General features: G+C 41.7%; 1 protein-coding gene across 1 annotated transcript in view; it reads left to right on the forward strand.

Moving 5' to 3' along the window:
- The first annotated feature begins 310 nt into the window (after positions 1-310).
- Positions 311-22,573, forward strand: part of FER1L6 (fer-1 like family member 6) — a 65,142-nt gene continuing 42,879 nt past the window's right edge. Inside the window, exons 1-11 of the mRNA XM_014870157.2 lie at positions 311-345; positions 7,828-7,910; positions 8,614-8,740; positions 9,360-9,414; positions 9,509-9,640; positions 10,334-10,396; positions 14,995-15,073; positions 16,581-16,737; positions 17,805-17,991; positions 19,566-19,758; positions 20,792-21,135. Coding sequence (XP_014725643.2) covers positions 311-345; positions 7,828-7,910; positions 8,614-8,740; positions 9,360-9,414; positions 9,509-9,640; positions 10,334-10,396; positions 14,995-15,073; positions 16,581-16,737; positions 17,805-17,991; positions 19,566-19,758; positions 20,792-21,135 — 1,455 coding nt within the window. The remainder of the gene's footprint in view (positions 346-7,827; positions 7,911-8,613; positions 8,741-9,359; positions 9,415-9,508; positions 9,641-10,333; positions 10,397-14,994; positions 15,074-16,580; positions 16,738-17,804; positions 17,992-19,565; positions 19,759-20,791; positions 21,136-22,573) is intronic.

The following is a 22,573-nucleotide window of genomic DNA, read 5'->3' on the forward strand; positions in this document are numbered from 1 at the left end:
CAAGAGGACACAGCCCCAAATGTGGCCAGGGGAGGTTTCAGATTGGATATTTCAAAAAAATTCTTCACTGAAAAGGTTATCAAGCAATGAAACAGGCTGCCCAGGAAAGTGGCTGAGTCACCATCCCTGGAGGTATTTAAAAGAGCTGTAGATGTGGCACTCAGGGACCTGGTTTAGTGGTGAACTTGGTAGTCTCAGGTTAATGGTTAGACTTGATGGTCTTAGAGGTCTTTTCCAACCTCATTGGTTCTATAAGCTCGGAAAGCCCATTCACAATGTAAAAGGTAGAGACTGAAAGAAAAGCAGCAGGATGGAGCCCTCAATTGTGGTACCTCAGGCCCACAGGTATGTCTAATAACCTCAGGCAATTCTTCCAAGGTTTAAATTAAATTCAGCTAATTATATTTAAAGACATTTTCTTGAAGGAAAAGAAAATCAACAAGGCCTTTAATGCTTGTTTTAGCTGCTCCTGGGGGTGTGATGATTATTTCTAGTAAGATCTAGTCTGTAAAGCCTTGTGCTTCTAACTGCACAAAGTCATGGGAAGTCTTTTACAGTTCGGCAGGTGAGGGGTCAAGATCCCTGTAGAGAGAGTAAAGAACTCTAAGACATGCAGGAACAAAAGAAAATACCTCTCTGCATGTAACTGCATTTTTTATTTTGTAGGCCTGTGTTAGTATTTAGTAGATCTGTTACCCAGTATTGACATGGGAAAAGTTGTTGAATATGACCACTAATTTGCATCTGTTCAGGATGTGACTTCCCTGCTGTCATGATTCATGGTGCATAAGGATGCTAAATGTGTCAATAAAAAGTCATTGGTTTTCTGCAGAAGGGACAGGGTTTGGAAGAACCAAGGCTGTATGTGCCAGGGTAAATGACCAGAGTTTGCAGAGATACAGTGCTGTGGTGCTGCTGTTCCTGAAGCCTCCTCAGAGTTTGGAGTTTTTGGTCATTTGTGGCAGAACTGTGCACAATTTGAAAGTTCAAATTATAGATTGCTCAGAGAGCATATCAGTATACCTGGTATTTCTTCTTCTGCAACTTGAGAAATAATTTTTTTTAAATTAAAATGTTGAAAAACATGGAAGCAACTGTGTCAAAACACTTTCTGCCTCCCAAGAAGGGATAAAGGTAGATAATTTGAAATCCAGTTTGTGAAACAGGTATGAGCAAGGCCCTCAGCAGTTTCATACACTTAGAAAGTTTATGAACTGGATGGGTATCAGACCCTCTATCCACAAAGTCCATAAACGTGTCTGAAGTCTCTTTGAATTCTCTAACTCAACGACTTTCTTTGCAATGTGTGATTCATGTGTCTTCCTGAAGAACACCTCATTTGTTCACACCCTTATTTATTTTAAACTTTTTCCTTGATAACGTCATTGAGTATTGTGGTTTTGTGGCCCAGGGAGTGAAACTGAGATATTCCTTTTCTACCCATCTTTGCATGTCACTCATTATTTTATAGCTCACTTCCAAAGAACACTTCAGGTGTGGTTACACAATACAGTACACCCAGGTGCCTGTCAAAGACATGGTGATCACATGTGATAATTGGGAATGAACTCACTTTACTGCTCAAGTGTCCTCCAAGAATGGAGTCGTTTTTTCACTATCAGGCTTTATGCTGAATGAGGTATAATTTTGGCAAAAGCTTGTGCTGTGTGCTTTGATCGTTCAGAAACGTGATAATGAACCCATATCTGATTCAGTTCCATGCCAGGTGACCCAGCCACACACAGATTTGGTATTTATGATCAGGAAATGACCAGAACAGGAGAAACATCCTATGAGGTCAGATCTCATATCCAGCTGGCACTGTACTCTTCCCCAGTAGTGGCAAAAGGATGGGATATTCATGGAGAGCACATGAGCCTGGGCACTTCCTGTGGTCCAGTCTCCTTAGCATCCAGAATGTTTTTGTCTTGAATGTTAATGGATACATCCCCATCCAGTCTTTTCGTATTTTCAGTCTTGTTTCATCAAGTGCATCCTCATTCTACTGTTGTGTGTTATGCTGAGTAAGAAGCAGCTCTGCTTTCACCCTATTTGCCAGTTTAAATTTATAAAATTTCATCCTATTCCCACTCCATCTCCTCTCCAAATGAAGAGTTACAGCTGTTTCAGTCTGTCATAAACTAATTTTTCCCACCCTTTTTCTATGCCTTCTCTAACCCTTTTGCCTTATTTGGTATGTGGAGACCAAAGCTGCACACAGAATGTGAGATGTTAAACTGATTTATTCTGTGATCCTGTGTAATGACCTCGTGTCATTTCACCAATGCTTTAGAGGCAAACTGACACTTGCTCCTTTCTTTCTGACACCCATCCTGACAACACCCAGCATAGTGTGGATGTTTTTAACTGATGCTGCACACTGAGCTTCTGATTCAGAGACCACCAGGGATGACTCAAGGACCATCTCGTGTTTGGTTGCCAGTTCAGCACTTCTCAGACATGCTTCATTATTTTTACCTCACTGCACCACCTGAAAAACACGAGCTATCATCTCTTTCTCAGGCTGAGACTCTACCAGGACCTTCTTTTGATCACACTTCACAATTTTTCTCTGCATTGCTGAGTTTTAGGTTCTTTTTGAGATGGGAAGACAAAGCAGCAAGCTGTAGCCAAAATGAAATAATCTAACGGCATAAGATATCTGCTGTCATTTTTTAAAATTTAATTTCTTATGCTTTCTAATGGCTGATTTCAGGTTTTGACTACTTGCAGTGCAAGAAACAGAAGTTGTACACAGAATTATCTGCAAAAAAACCAGAATTTCTCCTGAATAGCTATTTTAGAGCCTCTTTTTGAATGCACAGAGCCAGTGTGTAACTAATCCTGATCACTGTATTGTCAATATGCAATTTTGTTTTCTTATTGATGAGCTATTAATGAGGTATTAATAGTTGAGACAAGACATGTAAAGTCACTGTGTCACATAGATATGAAAAGCCCCAAGAATCAGAACTGATACCTCTGGGTGTGGCACAGCAGCTTTTTAAATTGCAGCTTGTCATACAGGATTCTGTATTCACCTTCTTGAAGAGCTGAAGTTTTCCTATTGCAAATCCTTGGACCTGTCAAAACAGCAGAACCAGGGGAAATCAGGAGAAGTGTAAACAAGTTAAGACAGCTTGTAAAAGCTCCAAGCTTTGAAAGAACCACAGCAGAAATAATGGATTTAGGGATAAAGGGAGGTTCTTTGCTGATGCAGGATGAAGGATCTGACAGTATACTGCACGAAGCAACCATGCACTGGGAAACAGAGTAAATTAGATGAATAAATTGGCAAAGTCTTCCCTGAACTTCTAGAATCCTGAGATAAGAAGGCATGAAATGAATACATCAGTAACCACTCGTTAAGATTTTTTTGCTTTCCATATGCCCAAGATCACAGAATTAATTTTATTCAGCCCTCCTTGATAATTAAACATAATGCAATAAAATTCTTCTCTGGAACTTCATTTATTATCACAAATGACATACTGTCTTAATAAAAAATGGTTCTGAATTAATCAGCTGTGCTTATGTGACTGTTTTAGATTTATTAGACTTTTCATTTTGAAGCCGTATCTTTGTATTGTAATTATATTTTATTCTTTGGAAAAAGGGATTTAAGTTACGAGGTAATTCCTTGACTAATACATATTGTGAAAGTGATAAAATGAGCCAAAAGTCATTCCTACATTTCAGATTTTTTTTCATTTGAAAAGAAAAGAAGAAACATTTTTATAACTCAGAGAATTAAGTTCCTTTTGCTTGTGTTTATTTCATGGAAATTAGAACTACTCGTGTAGATAATTATTCGCCTAGTGCAGTACTCTTTGATCTACTGAAAGACTTTTTTGAAGATGAACTTACATTGAAAGAAGTGGAAATTTAAGGAGCTGAATAAAAATCCCACCAAGACTTCTTACAAAATGCAAATAACAAAATCCAAAGACAAAAACTTACTTATCAAATTTTATGTTCGTGTGCAGGAAGGCAGGAGGTTTTTTCCCTCTTTTTTCAGTTTCTGCTTCCTCAGCCAAGACAATCACTGTACCCATGGCTTACAATCTTGAGATTCTGGAGCTGGCTCAGAGCTGAGGTACACAAGCCTTTGATCATCCCTGAACTAATTAATTTTGATGGTTCCAAAAGGTTTGCTGAGACTGCTGCTTCCAGGGACGAAGGGACTTGGGGGGAAAAAGGAGGGCAGCTGCTCCAGTAAGAACTTTCTGCTGCCAGGAGCACGCTGGCAGCTCAGTCAGCCTGTCCATGTGAGAACGGGGTGGTCTGGGGAGATGTGCTGGATAAAACAGGCTTTGTCTCTGTGCCTGTCCTCTGTGTTTCCAGATCTCATCCCTGTTTTCATCCCTCTGTGCCCATCAGGAGTGCAGCTCACACACCAGCACAAGGGAAGGGCATCTCAGGGCTACAAAAATGGAACCTGACTAATATCTTGGTCTAATGTAGCTAAGCCCAACTCTGAGTTTTGCTTGACCAAGTTCTGGAAAACTGCAGGGAGAGGGGGCTCTGAGGAAGGGGACAGAAGGTCCCTCCTGGCGTATTCAGGTGGCTCAGTTTATTCTTACTTTATAAGTGATGGAGAAGGGTTTTCTGCCATCCTACAGTGAGTGCTTAGAGTGGGGTGGATAACCTGCAGCCCGGTAGTGCCTGTCTGTCTCTGGATGGATTGTAACCACTCCCACAGCAGAAGCCAGTCTCTTCTTACATCAATTCTTCAAGCACAGACTTCTGAAAAGATTTTGTTGGAAGAAAATATTAGGTTTAAACAGTGTGGAGGAGCTCTGAGATTCAGTAGGTCATTTGAACTCTCATGCTGACGGCTCTGAAGTGGATTTCTTTTGACAACTTTAAATTAGACTGCAAATTGCAATTATTGGATGTCTAAGAGAACAGTCTGTGCAAGAAGTGCACGAAGCCTCTGTGATGATGGGACAGCTTAGATGAAAAGAAAGAGCATGAAAGCAATTTTTTGAAAGCTGGATGCAGCCATGGATGAACCTTGACAAGAGGAGAATGAAATTTGTGAGTCTTTTTTTCAAAGTATGAAAATTAATTCAGAGACCCAGTGGACCTGTGGCACTGATTACAGGAAATGAACACTTGTGTTTACAGAGGTGCAAATTCAACATGGTTTGAGTATAGTCAAATGCTGTGGTATGGCTGATGTCCCACTCTTATTTACTGTTTATATCAGGGAAACCTCATGAATCACAGTCATAAACTAAGGTACTAAACATTGTACTGTGCATATGCAGAAAAGAAAAGGTTCTCCTAACTTCAGATTTTTTTACAATCTCTATGTGAAAGGAGCTGGGACACTCAGTCCTCTTTGAACTAAGCAATGTTCTTGATTAGCTGAGATGGCTGATTTTTTAATTGCTTCTAATCAAAGCACTTAAAACAGGAAACCTCTAGGTAGCCTGTAAGAATTCTTTCATCTGCCTTCTCTTTGGACATGAAATTGTTTTATTCTATCTCAAATTAACTTGTAGGATCCAGGAAAGAGCAAAACCTCTATTTGTGCATCATGTAGCATGTGGGGGTTAAATCTTCACTGAAGTTTGTGAACACTCAACACTAACAACCTCCAACCTTCCCACAGGTCCATGACAGCTGAATGAGTTTTTCTGCGCCCCAAGTCTCTCCTGATTTCCCATGTTTGTACCTCACTGATAGCCAGGAGGTCCTGTGAGGAAGATGGGAGACAGTTCCTCATGATATATTTGGGGTTTATCTAGAGGTGCCACACAGTTTTATGACTGGCTTAGGGATACAGATGGTTATGGATAACTTTGGGGTCATTATCAAATCTGGTATAACTTCATAGAAGGTTTAAACTTCCTCTTGTTAAAATTCACACCATCTTGGGGAAGAAGGGATAGAATAATTTTCAAGTTTTCAGCACTTGATTGAATTTATGTCAAAACTCCAGCGAAAAACATTTTGTGGAAATTTGAAGAAAGTTTACTTTTTTTAATTCCTTCCATGAGAACAAACTGTCCACCACAAAAACATGTACACAGAACACTTTCAAGAAGCCTAACTGGTTATATTAAGCAGTGTGGATGTTACCCATGTGCACAGTATTGGGGTGTGCACACTGGCACTGGTTGACAAGTGGTTTACACACCAAAGTGATGGTGCCTGTTGTGAAGGATTGATTCATTCAGTTCCCTGAAGACTTCACTTGCTTAGTTTAGACCCTTACAGAGCAGATTCTCTCTGGAACATCCCATGTACAGGGAATGCTGCCCTGCCCTCTTGCTGAACAAACCCACACTTCTCACAGCTGAGCCTTGCAAGTGACCTGTGCTTGGTGCCTCTCTGGCTCTCAGGGACACATCTCTGCATGGTTATCTTGGCTAAGGTGACCTCTGGGGCCAGGGCTGCAGGAGAGCTCACATGCAGCCTGATGCTGTTTTGTGCCCAAACCTCTGGCACACTAAAACCTGAAACTGAAATCTGGTTTACTTCAGAGATGGATTTTGCTCTTGGCACTATGCAGTTATCCAAAACTTGGCTAGTTCTCTTTCTGTTACCCTGTGGCACCTTCTGCAGTTCTGTCTTTAAGCAGTTTCAAGTGTTAATATAAGAATCATGGAAGACAGCCCAGTTAACACATCAGGCTTTATTAATGGTCATTTCCTCCAGTCGCCCTCTGACTCTTGCTTTGCTTGAGGCATGTTTTTGTCTGGGTGCTGCATTTCCACTCATACCGATCAGATTTTAGCTTTCTCTGGCACAAAGAAGTTGTACATTTTCTGCTATTGTACCCTACATTGCTGACATTCCTCTTGGGCTGGCTAGTAAACTTAATTTACTTGCTCTGAATACAGTCTTTAAACATTTCCAACTTCCCTTTCCAGTCTGCAGTTTTCCTCTACAGCCAGAGTTTGCAGGTGATTTCAGATGTTTGAGCACTGGTTGCTATCAGATTTACTCAGCTTGTAGGTGCTTGTTTTGGCTAGTTGGACTGTGTGCTTCTCCAGGTAAATTTTTATGCCTACAATAATTCAGGCAAACTAATCCTCTAATAACAGGGGAAAGAAAATCAGCTGAACGTTTGTCACTGCATGCTTGTGGCCAACAAAGAACCTGAAAAATGCTGCTATTGTATTAAGTCCTTTGTGTTTGGCTCTCACCACTCAGTTTGTTTGTCAGTACGGTTAATAGCACAAAATTCTAAATTCTAACAGCATAGATTGTTTCTCCCTCTGAAACATGTGGCATATATATTTTCCTGGAAGAACTGATGCTAGGCAGAAGCATCTCTCTAACACAGCTTGAGGGGCAACCCTTGTTCAGGCTTGTTCATTGCTTTGCTGCTGAAGGGGAGTGAGAACTACCTGGATTATGTGGTCTGTGTGCCACTGATACCATGGTGGGTGTTGTGGCTAAGGTATTTACACAAATGACTTTATCTCAATTCAGTGGAAAACTGCTTTTGTTCTGGATCCTCTAATCTGCCTTTTTATTTCTGGTCCTGTCACAGCGTAAGGAATGAGATACATGTGTGGGAAGTCAGTAGATTGGAAACTTATCTTTGATTTCTTTTCTTTGTGTCTTGCCATCTCGTTTTGAACAGAAGTTTTGGCTCATGTCACATTATGTTTGCATGTACGTGGCCAAATTTTAAAAAGAAACTAAATTAGATGACAAGAAAAGTCAGAGTTTTCTCGTGTTTGCTGTCAATAATGATCTTGCTGGGAAATCAAAACTCCCCTTTAACAACTCTTTGAATTAAATTAGAGTCCAGTACAGAAAACGGTTTGAAGATACTGCACTGATCAATTTTCTTTACTTTTTCAGAAAGGGGCTGTTTGCTGGCATGAAGCTGAAGAAGAAGAAAAAAGGCGAGAAAGGGCTGACTATTGCAAACAAAGACGCATTGGGTAAGGCCTCATAAATCAATATTGCAACAGGGATGAGCAGGTGGTGGGGGATTATATTAGATCTGATTTCATGTGAACTCATTTGAATTGTGTCCCAAGGCTTAGAATTGATAAGACAGGCAGTAAACTCCTTATCAGTCCCAAATAAACAGAGAGCTAGTTATTTCTGCATTAACTGTTTCATGAAGTTCACATTCAGATTCTGTGAGTTCATACTGCTCTATATGGTAAAGCAAACTAAAAATGTCAACCTGCTTCTTACCATAGAGAGATGACATATTTCTGAGGATCTTTTTCTACTGTACAGGTAGATCATTTAATACAAGTGTGTAATTCCTCTGGGAGTTCTGCTTCTTTCAGAAATCATAAACACAAAACCTTCATAGGCTGTGATGGCTGGATGGGTTGGCTCAATAAAGCTGGCAGCTTTACTCAGTAGTGTGCATGTGCCTGTTGTGAGTGCACAGGGGGTGAGGAGAGTGGCTACAGCCACACAGATATGGCAAATGATATTGCACAGGAGGGGAGCTGCTGCTGTAATCAACGCTGCTCAATACAGACCACGAGAGTATCTCTAACTGGGACACCCAAATAAATAAAATATTCAGTTCCTGATGATAAATCCTCTACTCTGCTCCAAGTGAGCTTTTCGCTACTAGAAATCAGACATGAGTTTTACTTCTTTGTCCGTTTTCTTCATCAGGTGATCATGATGAAACTGCAAATTTTCTCCACAACACTCTTGGAAGACAGGAAGAGGTAGCAGAAGACCTAATGAACAATGATGCTCTGTCCAGTGCTTTTGGATTCTTAAGCCCAAATAGAAAAAGGTGCTGTTTCATGTGTCTTACTTAACATCCCCCTAGACACCTTTTCCATCTTTCCCAGGAAGGGCATTACCCTTGAACAAAACATCTGATGGAAAATCCATTGCTGATAGCAGTGATCCCTTCACTCCCACTCTTCCACATAACAGAGTGGAATGCACTTGTCAGCTCAGTGATATCACCAGGTGCTATCCAGTGCAGGGAGAGATTGAAATGCATCCTGAGTGTGCCTCAACTGTGCTAAGGAACTCTGCTAAACAAAACGAGCCAAAGGGAACAACAATCTATATAGAGAAGAGCTTGTGTAGTTGTGTTTTTCATACAGGAGAGGAATGCAGTCTAAGGAGGAATGGAGTCAGGTTTGATGGGATCAACAAGTGAAATCATTGCTGTGCATGATAGGTAGCTGCACTGGTTTGTGTGGATGCAAAACATTTCCCTATCAAAAAGTACATGAGAAAGACAGAGATGGTCTCTGGTGATGAAATCAAGCCTAACAGCTCACAACAAAGCAGTCTGACATAAACAATTCTCATTTGCTGTTGAGAAGTCTTTCCAGTGTGTGTCCAAGTACCAGCTCTTGCCTAGAGATGTCTAATGACTTCTTTTGTCATTTAAACAGGGCAAAGCTGGTGACCAGAATCCATGAAGAGGAGATGAAATCCCAGAACTACCAGGTGAGCAGGGGGTGAGAGCCCTTATGTGCCTGTGAATTCCCAGGCAGGCTAGACCTGAGCCCAGGAGTGTCCCTGGTGTCCTTGTGCCCCACAGATTGCCATCACCATCATCGAGGCCAGGCAGCTGGTGGGCGAGAACATCGATCCCGTGGTGATCATCGAGATAGGTGATGAGAAGAAGCAAACAACAGTAAAGGAAGGCACAAATGCCCCTTTCTACAATGAAGTAGGTGCTTTCTCTTAAAGAAGACTCTTCAATGGTTCTGGGTGGACTCTGCATTTGGTAGCTCATAAGGGGATGAATTAAGTTTGCAGCACTTCCACATCTGAGCAGGCAGGTCTCTCCAGGAGACAAAGCACCAGCAATAGCTCCCTTGAGTTTAGATCTGTTTGCACTTTCTCTTCTCAAGGTCTGTCCAACTTGTTCCCCACCCTCCCCAGCACATTCTGCCTTACCCCCACTGCTGCTGCAGTTTTTCAGATCATCCATTTGGGAGCTTTATCTATACTGCATCCCCCCACTCCCTTTTCTACTATTTCATGGTTTCAGCCTTTCCCTGACATACATTTGTTCCACGTGACAAATTACACCAAAACAACCCCCAAAACCACCAGATCTTTTGTTTCCTTGTGCCTCCTGTCTTTTTTGACAATACCTTCTGATACAGACTGAGGCCCAAGGGTATTTGTGAAGCCAGTCTTGTGCAGCCATGCAAGGAATGGAGTAGAAAACAAGTCTGGGTCATGGCAGAAACATGTCAGGGGCAAAGAAGGAGTTTTGCTTTGTCACCACTGCCCACCCAGCACCCCCAGTGTCTCACTGGGGCTCTGTGCAGTAACAGAATGCTGAACCATGCAGCTGACAGTGCTGGCTACCTGCCCAGGGAGGATTCTCATCTGCTGTCCCCTCTTCCCACAGTACTTCCTCTTTGATTTCGTTGGACCCCAGGCGTTGCTGTTTGACAAAATAATCAACATCTCTGTAAGTACCTGGGAAAGCTTAGCACAGTAAGTAAAGGTCATTGTTGTTTGTATCACTTCAACTCTAAATGATTCTCAATGTAGTTAAAAATAAATAATTTTAGGTACCAAGAGTGCTAGAAAGTCAGCATGAAGTATAGGAAAGAGGACAGAGGAGAGGATAAGGCAGAGAGTCAGCCAGCAGAGATTTGAAGAAACATACCCAAAAGGAAGATTTAGTCTGCATTTTCAGGGACACTCATTGCTGGTGTGGCAAACTGCAAGGTAGAATGAGAAAATTCAGCTTAGCTCTCTCTTCTCCTCACTGTGTTCATCCATCTAATTTTCAAACTGCCACTTGATTCAAACACATGGTTTATATCAGTTCCTTAAATATAACTGCTTCTAACTAAATTAACTAAATTAATGCAGACACTTTTCTTCAGCAGAGGCTCTTGGACTGTCTGGGAGTGTCACTGGTTGGTGACACTATTAGCATGGGAGTGGGCTCTGAGAGTTTGGTGCTGCTTCCACTGCTCACTGCGACTAAAGTCCCAGCAAAACTATTGGGGGACCTTTTTCTCTCTACAAATACCTGAAACAAGGTTGGAGGCAAGTGTGGGTTGGTCTCTTCTCCCATGTAACAAGTGACAGGACAAGATGAAATGGCCTCAATTTGCACCAGGAGAGATTTAGATTGGATATTAGGAGAAATTTCTTCACAGAAAGGGTAGACATGCATTGGAATAGATTGCCCAGTGAAGTGGTAGAATCACCATCCCCAGAGGGATTTAAAAGGCATGTAGGTGTAGCAGCTGGGGACGTGGCTTAGTGGTGGACTTCTCAGTGCTGGGTTGATGGCCGGACTCCATCCTAAAGATGTTTTCCAACCTAAATGATTCTGTGATTCTGTGACATCTCAGTACTGTCCTGATGGAAGACACACATGCTCTTGGACTTGGAGCATTAGATAATGATGTGCAGTTTGGAAGGCCAAGTCTATGGAGCCATGTTAATTATCTGTAACTCATCACCACATGTAGCAAAGCTGCTAAGAAACTAAAGATCTCTAATGAGACTCTGGACAGTGCTGTATTTGTATTATTTGGAGATATCACAAGCTGTGCTCTTCATTAACTGTTTTTTGTTTTGCTAAAAGTCCATCCATTTTATTAGATATTTCTCTGGCAAATAAACCAAGTACTGTTGCTCCAGGAAAAGTTCTTTTTTTTCTGAAGTGCTTTGTTGATTTCAGTAATGTACACCAGGAAAAGGTCTGTGCTTGACAGAAACGAGCAGTGCTTAGGAGCTATAGAACACATCACCGTCTACTTCCTTTTCTGAGCTACTAATAGAATGACTTTTGCCAGCTACAGAATAAAATGTGTTCGTTTACACATGGACAAGTGGACAACTAGGTTTCCAAAATGACAGAATCCCAAAGTTCCATTAAAATCCACTGCATCACACTCAGACCTCAAATAGATGAAGTTCATAGTTACTTACATAAGGTATCTGCAGCTCTGATCTCATCTGTGGGGACAGAATTTACTGGAGGCTGACAATGGCATGGGAGTTTCATCACCTCACTGCTATGACATATCACAGTGTGTGGCCCCATAGGTGCTTCAGATATGGTTTGTGTATCAGCCCAGTGCCAAGGCACCTACTCCTGTGTGCTGCTGATGCTGCTGGGGATGTAGAGTTATTTTTCTCTGAGATGTGGCCAATCTTTCCAATCTCACATTACTTTGATAAAGATTCCACATATCCAGTGGTGGAGGGTTTCTGACTGCAGTGGGGGTGTGGGAAAACGTGTCACCATTGCCTGCTGTATATCTGCACAGTTTCATCAGGCTCAGCAAAATTATTTTATTTGTAGCTGATGAAGGTGCAACACTAAGAAATTAAAGGTCTTCTAGGTAAAATGACTTTAGGAAAAAGCTCAGTAACAGCAATGAGCAACCTTGGGCAGTGCTCACGCATGCTACTGAAAACAGAGATTCATTACCTTGCAACATAGTTTTGGAGAATGCAATCTATCAGGGGAATAGGAACAAGAAAAAAGAAAGAGGAAATATGTGTGCTGGGAGAGAAGGAAACCCTGAGGGATGGAAAGTTTCACAGCACTTGCTTAGCATGAATCTTACTTAAGAAGAAACAAAGATTGACAGCCTCCGTTATTAGCAATAATTAATGAACCGAATTTGCTTAATCTGTAGAAATGAACTTATCTGCATATGGAAGCTCAATGAAAACAAAATAGATTAGTGCCCTTGTCCATCAGTTTAGCAATTAGTCTAGCTGTATTCAAACCCTGCATTTGAGAGAAAAATGAGACCTTCAATTTCCCAGCACCTGCTAATTACTAGATTTTTTCTTCATTATTATCTTCCTCTACATTTCAGCAAACTTGTAGTAATACCATGGTAAAACTAAGGTGACCCTTTTGTTCTAAACCTGTATCTCCCTTACCAAAATATTCCTCTGTTTGTTTGTGCTTATTCAGAAAATCTGAAGAAAATCCTTCAGTCATCTACAGTCAAGTGTGAAAAGACACAAATCTTTAATTAGATATGGTGTGGAGATGCTGCTCCCCCTCAGAGAAGACAAGAGGTGTTTACTATAAACTTCATGCTCACTTGCTTTATTGCACTAGAAGAAAACATACTTGGAAAGAAAAAAGGATGAGGAGCTTGATGGAAGCAGTGAGGCATTCCTTCAGCTTTAAAAGTAATGTGTACTGCAGGGAGTAGAAACCTGCATCATTTCAGTGGAATAGGGACATTTACATATCACAAAGCAAACCTCAAGTACAGAGAAGGGAATTTCACACATATACATTTAATGCTCTCTGGACAGGCTGTCATGGAGGGGAAATGAGCAAAGAGCAATGAGACAGCACCACATTGGACTCACCAAATACCCTCTCCTTGGTTTTGAGTCTTAAAGAAACTTGTGGGTTTTTTTCCTACAGAAAGGCTACAGCCTCCTTCCCCCTTTAATCTATCCTAGTTGGATCTGTTGATTTGGGGACTCCCATGTACTTTCTCCAAAGCTGTCCTATTGCCTGGCTTCAGGGAGAAACCCAACAGATTTCAAGGCTTCTTCCCAACCCTGTGTGTGCTCTAGTCCAGCCTCATAGGAGGGAGGGTCCAGTGCCATGATGGGACCTGACAGCACCAGGGATTGAGGAAAAGCAGTACTTGTGCATGAAGCATTGACTTCACACTAAGTCCTCTTCCACAGGAAGGTTGTTTAATTTTTCAGCTTAATAGTAAAGTAAAACTGCTCCTTTGTCCAGTCTTGATTTTTCAGCTCTAGAAACTGCTTCAATGTTGAAATGAGGAATTACCAAGGACAGCTGAGTGTGTTCCCTAGGTCACAGGGGCACAGTGGCCATAGGCCCTTAACAGGGAAGGACACTATATTGCAACAAGAAACCTCATGAATTTTCTGGTGAACCTTGATGAAGGAGTTGGTGGTCTTTACTTAGAAATGTATGTCTCTTGCTCTTGAAAAGTGTAGAAAATAAAGTGACATGACCAATCCAGTGCAAAATTGCAGAAGTCTTCCTATCCAGAAATATCCTTATCTACAATGTGTAGGTCCAAAGAGAGGATGTGATGTATTCCAGACTCCTGAAATGTGGTTGGAGGCTTGATTGTTTACTTCCAATATCTAGATTTAACTTCTGTGGAATTGAAAGAACTTAGTTTCTCTTTGCAATTTGGGCAAGGTGTTCCAGAAAATTCACCCTCTTTCAGAGGCTTTTTTCACAGCCAAGGAATAGGTTTCAACTTTTTAAGCTATTCTGAAACCAGGCGAGACACATTTTTTGAGAAATGCAGTTTTAGAGCAAATCTTCCCTTAGAAGAAGACCCTGCCTTGTCTATAAATTGAACCACATGCAAGTATTTGAAAACAAGACATGGAAATACATAGGTCTGGGAATCATGGCAGTTGAAAATTATTTATTAAATTTGAATTAAATTAAATTAAATTCATCACTTGGCAGGAAGTATACAGAGACAGACTCACTGGGGCCTGCTTGCCATCTAATTTACATCTATATCACATCTCTGATTTAATTAATAATGGGGGGGTAGATTAGAATTGAGTCTCTTGGTTTATATGTACATTAAAATGTTGCCAAGAAACACTTAAATTCTTTCTCCTCTGAGTGTACTCAGTTTTTTATAGCAATTCAGCTATTGCACAGAAAGTGATAGGATTTCTGCAGCCTAGTGTGAAGCCAGTTATGTCCTATGTGTTTATATTCATTATGATTTATTTTAAACTGCCAGGATAAGTAATATAACTGCACCTGCCCTGAAGGAACATCAGTCTAATTCCTGCTCTCTATATCCCATGGTCCTGGGATGAACCTGTGTGATTCCACTCAGATGTAATTATATTGTTTTTTAAATTGGCACAATGTTGGGTAAAGAATATATTTCAAATACTTGCTGTATCTGCTGTGGCTATGAGCCCCCAGTTTTGGGTGGTGTTGGATGTTGCTGTTAATTTCTATGAATCAAATGTGATTTTTGGATGATCTTTCTTAGGCTGACTGGGAAGAGACATAGTGACATTCTTTAATCACCTTTTTTCTAACAGGTTATGCACAATAAACTGATTGGGAGTGTGCTGATAGGCTCCTTTAAAGTGGATCTGGGGACGGTGTACATTCAGCCAGGTGAGTGGTGCATTTTCTACCCTGTTTGTCTGTTCAGGGAGATTTGAGGTAGGGAAGGAGAGGAGAGGGAGATGTGCTGCTTTTCCACTTAAGTGGTTGTGGTTTACACCAACTCAAAGCTTTTGGGAGAGTTGTTTTCCTATTTGTATAGCAGAATGCCAGCCAAACTGTTAGAAATAAGCTCAACACTGAAAACACATTGACAATCTGCCCATTGTGGGTAGCACTTTTCAAGGATGGCATTTCTTTAAGTAGTCAGAGAGGGCAGCTGAATGTTCTACAAAACCCAACTGTACCCATTTGTTACAGAGCATCCAAAACTCTGTCATGTTGGGGTAGAAGGAATGGAGGGAGGGAGACCAGGATGGAGAGTGGCAGGGATGGTGAGGAGAGCACAAGACAAGAGGAGAAGCAGACCATAACAGGAGAGAGAAGATGACAAAGAGGTGACCATGGGTCCACTTGACTTGTCATCTTCAGAGCTATTCAGTGCTTTCTCAAATTTGAAGCTAAAAAAGATTACCTACTTCTCTGTTGGTGTTTTTTACAACCATCCATGAAATATGTGCCTTTTCCTCTTCCATAATTACTCAATGACACGGTCTCTTCTTTGTCTTTGGGAAAGAACATATTTAGGACGCTTGCTGTAGATGTCACATCAAATAGATGTTACAGCAAGACTGTAGAGTCATTCAGGCCACCCTCTCTGCAGGGCTCCTGTAAGAGTCAGAGGAGAGGAATGGCCTATCTGAAATGAGCATCTATGTCCATGCTCAGGCTGTGTTAGTTTTGAATTCTGTCCAGTTTCTCCCACTCACGCTTTAACAGGGGGGTGGTGTCTGAGGGTTGATCTTGAGCTCATATCCCTGGTACACTGTGGTCTGTCCTCCCCACTCCTTTACCCACCCAAGGTGACATCCAAAGACTTAACATGAGATCTTAGGACCTTTCTTGATGGGGTTGTTGAAACAGAGTTACAGCAAGGGCTGTTGTGGGTGAATTGTCTTGTACATTTTCCCCCTTGAAAGACGGAGCTGAACGTGCTCCTGGCTAATTCTTCTTCCTCTGGTGGCTGTCCACTCTCCTTCCCTTTCTCAGCTGTCTGCCAGCATTATAGTGGCCACAGCACAAACCCAGCAAGAGTTTTGCTGCTGGAGTTCTGAGACATTCAGACAGTTCTCATCAGAGGTGGCCTTTCCTCATAAAGACTAAGCCTCACTTCAGTTGCTGAAATCTCACCCAGGTTTCCATTGAGTCATTGATCTCAGTAAACACCAATGAAAATGAGCTTGTTTCTGACAAGCTCTGAATCAATCCCTTGCTTGCCTTTTTGTTCACAAAATATTTTGGACCCTCTAGAAGTGTCTGGGTTAACAAGTAGATTTCAGCAGAATCCTCCTGACAGCACAAACGTTGTTTGATATTGTTTGTTTCTGGGAGTGAAGAGGAAAATACTTACATGTTTTTATAGCCTCTATTTGAGTGTTTAAGCTTGTCCTTCTTTCAGGTCATCAGTTTTGTGACAAGTGGGCACTTCTCACAGACCCTGCTGACATTAGGACAGGAGCCAAGGGGTACCTGAAGTGTGACCTCAGTGTGACGGGGAAAGGTGATGCAATGCAAGCTACACAGAAAACAGCTGATACTGAGGAACAGATCGAAAAGTACTGCAATAATTAGTTTGGTTTCCTTTGTTACTTTTACTGCTTTCTTCCTTACTAGGTGCCTCAACAAGTCTCTGCCCTCATTTCAGTTCTTTCCTTGTTAACTCGGGGTTAATAGCAGGATAACATTGCACACCTGGCTGTTCTCACGTGCTCAAAGAGAGTTTTTACAATCCTCTCATCTAAATTGGAGGGCGTGTTAGGGTCACTTCTCTGCAGCTGATAGAATTGACCAAGTCCTGTTGGCTAAGTTCTAAATTACCCCTGACAGAACGTTCATTGATTTGAAACCAATTAACCATTTCTTAAAGCAGTGAAGCAAGAAGAAAAAATATGAGGAAAGCCTATCCCTTCTCACATTCTTCTCAGATGTGAGTGTATGGATATTTCCATATCCTTAGATAAACTCAAGTGCATTACATTCTCCTTGTAAAATACAGATGTTGAAGGTGGTAAACATGCTACCAGCATACTTTAAACTTTACTGAAGCAGAATTTCTGGTCAGTACTGACATTCTGGACCAAATCTGTGAAAAGTCACCAAGTTGATGGAGGTCTGGAGAATATTGTCTGTGGGGAAAGGTGGTGGGTATTGGTTTTTTGAACCTAAAGGAGAGCACTCAAGGGGCAATGTGCACAAAGAGGGCAGAGACTGTCTCTTTTCAGATGAGTGGCTCTTTTCAGTAGGAGAATGAGAAGCTTTGGAGGCAGGTAAGAACAATGACATTTCAGAACAGATTTCAGAAGATGGTCAAACGAAACAGGGCCCCAGATAGAGTGGAATATCTCTGACCTTGAAGATATTCAGAATTTACTGAACAAGGTCCTGAGAACCTTATCTAACTGGACCTGATTCTATATCACATATACTAGTTTTCTGAGTAATGCCATATAATTTTCTTGTGGCAAAAATATTTTTTTTTGGTTCAGATGAAAAAGCAAATTCATAAACCTTTCTGTGTCTTCTCAGGTGCATGCTAACCCAAGGTCACAATGCTGTTGGAAAAAATATCACTTCGTTTTCCAAGTTTTCAATTTTAAGAAAACAACTTCTCTTTTTCTTTCAGGAATCTTTTGATCCCCAAAGGCTTTCCATCTGAAAGACCATGGGCCAGATTTTATGTGAGAATTTACAAAGCAGAAGGACTTCCAAAGATGAACTCTAGCATCATGGCCAATGTCACCAAAGCATTCATAGGCGACAGTAAGGACCTTGTGGATCCCTATGTGGTGGTCATGTTTGCAGGTCAAATGGTAATTGGGATCCTCTTGATCACAAACATAGGCCTTCTTTCCTATTAGTTGTGCTACAGGCAGGTGGTTATGCTGGTTTCCTTTAACTTATGGTTACATAAATTAGGTAAAACATGTATCTTGATAATGAGAAAATGTTCAGTTCTCAAATTATGCAGAAATGAAGTCATGGAGACATTTAAGGCCAGCAGATCTAACATCAGCCTCACAGCAGTAGGTTAGAGGCAGGCAGTAGGAGGGGAAAGAGAATTCTGCAGCACTGTTACTAAAACACTGAGTTACAAGACAGTGATTTACCCAGCACAGTATTGGATAAGTGCTATGTTCTGGTCTCCCGTGAGTGAAATAAGGAAGCAGGGCTGTAATCAGTGAATATGGTTCAATCAAGGTTTTAGGGCTGTGTATTGATTTCTGAATTACTCTGCCGAAATTCAGGACCCTCTCAGCTTTCCTGTGGATGGAGTAAGCATTCTGGCAGACTCCAGTGTTGCCTGGCTTCATTGCTCCTAGAGCAACTTCAGCATCAAACATGATTACAGTTTAGAGAGGCTTCTGACTGTGGAAGAGGTATACAGAGGAGGTCCAGGGCTTGGTTTCCTTGAGGTACACCATGAACCACTGTGTCAGGGAGCCTGTCTTATTTATTGGTCTAAATAAGCAAAGGATCAAAGTGGAAACTATTTTATGCCAGCATTGCTTTCTGCGTGCAAGGAGGCTTTAGGGACTGCTCCAGTTTAGTCCTTTTTTGATGTTTTAGGCACAAGAACAAGGCTCTTGGTGCTGGTTGCATGTTTTGTCATGAATCCAAATTGCAAAGTACTACTGTGGGTTAAAATAGGCAAACACATGCAGCACCTTCAGGCTTAATAGAGGCCTGAAGAAGACAAGAATGGATTACTGATGTGAGTTTGCACACTAGTGTGCAAAATGTGGTTTTATAGAGAGGACTGGTGGGTTTTCTGACTCAGTTCTCTCCACTTAATGTGAAAGTGTAAGTCCTGACACATCCAATGACTGCACGGACTGTGATACAGCCCTGCCATCTCCTTAGGTTTGGAGGAATAGCTCCAGGACCTACCCCTCTTGCAGACAGGCATATGTCCAGAACATGAACCACAAAAATCATATTTTATGCTAGATAAATTGGCTCATTTAAGGTAATCCCATTGGTACACACAGCCTGGCATCTGTAATGAATTTAGTCTTTTATGAGAAAAGCTGCACTGCATCACCACTACCCAAATATTTCAAAAGACATTTGAAGATGTGCAGCGTGTAGCAGAAATGCCAAAGTCTGGCTTTACAGATACATTTTGTGGATAAGGGTCCTGAAGAATTAGATTTTATTCCAGGCTCTGTTGTGTGAATGTGGGAATTCTTTAGCCATAGTCTTTTATTAGATAGAGAGGACAAAATGAACAAACTAATAGAAAAGCCAAAGTACTTTCAAGATAGGATATTTGTGCCTTAAAAATGACCGGGGAGATGCTGCTAAGTGCAATTTCTGCAGTACTCATTGCCGTTCTCCAGAGTCTGACCCCTCTGGAATTAAATTTGCTGGACTTTCATTTCAGGGCCGGACAACAGTGCAAAAGAACTGTGCAGATCCGGTGTGGCATGAACAGATTATCTTCAAAGAAATGTTCCCTCCACTCTGTCGAAGAGTCAAAATCCAGGTCTGGGATGAAGGCAGCATGAATGATGTGGCCTTAGCTACTCACTTCATTGACTTGAAGAAAATATCAAATGAACAAGATGGTGACAAAGGTAAAGGGAAAAATGTCTGTTCCAGGATATACCCTTAAGGTAAAATCTACTTGCATGCGATTGTGGCACTGGCTAATCCTAATTTAGGGATGTCCAGAGTTCAAGTGTTGGTTCTGAGACTCCTTCTGTTGCTTAATTTCACATTTTATTGCATTGTGCTCAGCGCTTGGAGGGTCTGACATTGTTGTTCTTGTTAAAGGGTTGCTGCATAATTTGGTGCCATCTTTGTGACTGTGGCAATAGTCTAATTCATTGGGAATGACAAATATAAGTTTGTAGTTCATGTGAGTTTCTCTTAAGCAATGAAGGCCCATACTGAAAATCAAAAACATCAAAGGCAGAGCAGTTTTGTGTTTTTGGTCTACCCACAGGAAGCAAAATGTTTAGGTAAGGTTCAGCTGGGTGCTATCACAGCCCATGGAGGCACCCATAGTGTGTTATCCTCTATTTGAGGAGAGGCTCACTATCAGGAGTCTTCACCGATGTTTGAGTCTAGATGTACAGCCTTGCTTACGTTGTGTGACTTACATGTGGAACATGGTCAGTTATCACAGCTCAGAAAGCACAGTAACTCCTCAAACCTGCCAATTCCTGAAATATGTATCTCAGTCCTTAATCAGAAAATATAAGAAAAATTTCTATAAATGGAGTGACACAGACTTGAAACAGTTTGACCTAAAGGAGAAAGCCTCCATCCTTTCCTGTCATATGCCCCAGTCTTTAGCCTGCAGCAGCAATCTCTTTTTCAAGAGTTGCAATCGACCTCCTGCCCAGCACATGTGGTACCACCATCTTCTGAGAAAGAGCTCCTACTCAGTAGAGTTGGTTGGGTTTTGGCAGAGGTGTTTAAGACTTGCCCTGCAAAGCAGTGCTCTGTGTGAAGTGATTCCTTACTGCCCAGAAACGGGTCCAGGTTGGGCTTTTGGGGTGTTAGAGCAAGATTTCTTGGAGTAGACAGTGAGGAGAGCTAATACCCAACAGTGAAGAGAACTAATACCCATCAGAAAAGCCACAAAAGGTACTTTATCTCCAGGATTTTTGCCTACCTTTGGGCCTGCCTGGATCAATCTCTATGGCTCACCCAGGAACCACAGCCTCATTGATGACCACCAGGAGCTTAATGAAGGTTTTGGAGAAGGGGTCTCCTTCAGGGGACGTCTCTTCCTAGAGATTGCTGTGGAGATACTTTCAGGAGGAGCCCGTGAGTCGAAGTTTTCAAGCATTATCAAGGATGTCAAATTGTCATCTAAAGACTTCAAAGCACTCAAAGGAAAAGACAAAACTGACAAAGCGGGAGAGGACCGAAAGTCAGCTTCTCCTTCAGACAAGATGAACTCAACTGAAGTGGAAGTTGAGCCATTTGATGTACCTTTAGAGGTCAGTATGATATTAGGATATTGGTTGTCATGTGTCTCTAAACCTGCAAGAATGGCACTGGTGTGTGTATTTGGGGTCAGGCCATATAATACTGCTTTTTGTGCTCCCTACAATTTCTCTGTGCTTTCACAGTCTTGGGACGTCCCCACAGAAATACAGCACAAATGGAGCATTAATGTGTACCTGTAACTCAAGAAACTCTCGAGTAGGATTTGGTGTTCATAAAACTTAATCTCCTGTCATATTATCCCTTTTGCACTAGCTGCATCCACATGGTCCTACTAGAAACTTCTCTGACATAATATCTAGTAATGGACAGAGCACAAGTGTGGACAGCTGGGAATTATAAAGCCTGACCTCCTGCATTCATTCAAGAAAATCCGTAGTTGTCAATTGAAGTCAATAGAGAACCATTGACACAGAATCTGTGCCAATGCAGAGAGATAGACAGAGTCTAGCCTGATTTAGTCTCTTCCCTTAATACTGCATTGCCAATGTGGTGTTAGTGTTAGGCAGATAGTCCCTTTAGAAGAAGAGCTGAAAATTATGTGCTCGGTTTCAACCAGTGTTAACTGATATTGTTTGCCTAATTCCACCTGTTATATGGGGTTACATCATGGAAATATCTGCCCTATAGTGCTTTGAGAAGGTTGGGCAGTTGTGGCAGGGTGTGTGGGCTTGGGAGCTGAGCCAGTGTTTGAGATTTGATTCTCAGCTCCACCATGTCACTCTCTGGGAGCAACAGCAATTGCTGCGTATGAAAGCTCATTTTTTTTTAACCCAATAAATAGGAAAAAAATATTCTGATAGCCAGTTTTCCTCCCACTTCACTATATCTACTACAATTATCTGACAGGAGGTTGTGGCAAGGGGGGGTTGGCCTCATCTCCCAGTCAACTAGGAACAGGACAAGGGGAAAGGACCACGGGTTGTGCCAGGGGAGGTTCAGGTTGGATATCAGGAAAAATGTACTCACAGAGAGAGTGGTTAAGCTTTGGAACAGGCTCCCCAGGGAAGTGGTGGAGTCACTACTGCAGGAAGTGTTAAAAAAATGAGTAGATGTCGTGTTTTGTGCTATAGTTTAGTGGGCACATTCTGTCAAATTTGGACTTGATGATCGCAGAGGTCTTTTCCAGCCTTGATGATTCTGTAATTCTGTGTCATTGGTCAAAACTTAGTCTTTTGTAGTGGGAGTTCCAGCTCACTTAAGATATTTGTGTCCTTTATTAGTTCTGATTCTTAGTCTTTCTACTCCATCTCTACAAGTAAATAGGAGAGGAGCACTTGTTCTTTGGTCTTGATGCCTAGCCTTGAGAAATGCACTTCCCTGGCCTGTGCCCTGGCATTTCTGGCCTGAGGGCTGTCTGGTGCAGATCAGGGAGAGTGTTAGCAGAGAACTGCCATGGGTAATTGCAAGCCAGCAGAACTTGTGCTCTGC

This window comes from Sturnus vulgaris, chromosome 1, assembly GCF_052056855.1.
Source record: "Sturnus vulgaris isolate bStuVul1 chromosome 1, bStuVul1.hap1, whole genome shotgun sequence".
Lineage (NCBI taxonomy): Eukaryota > Metazoa > Chordata > Aves > Passeriformes > Sturnidae > Sturnus > Sturnus vulgaris.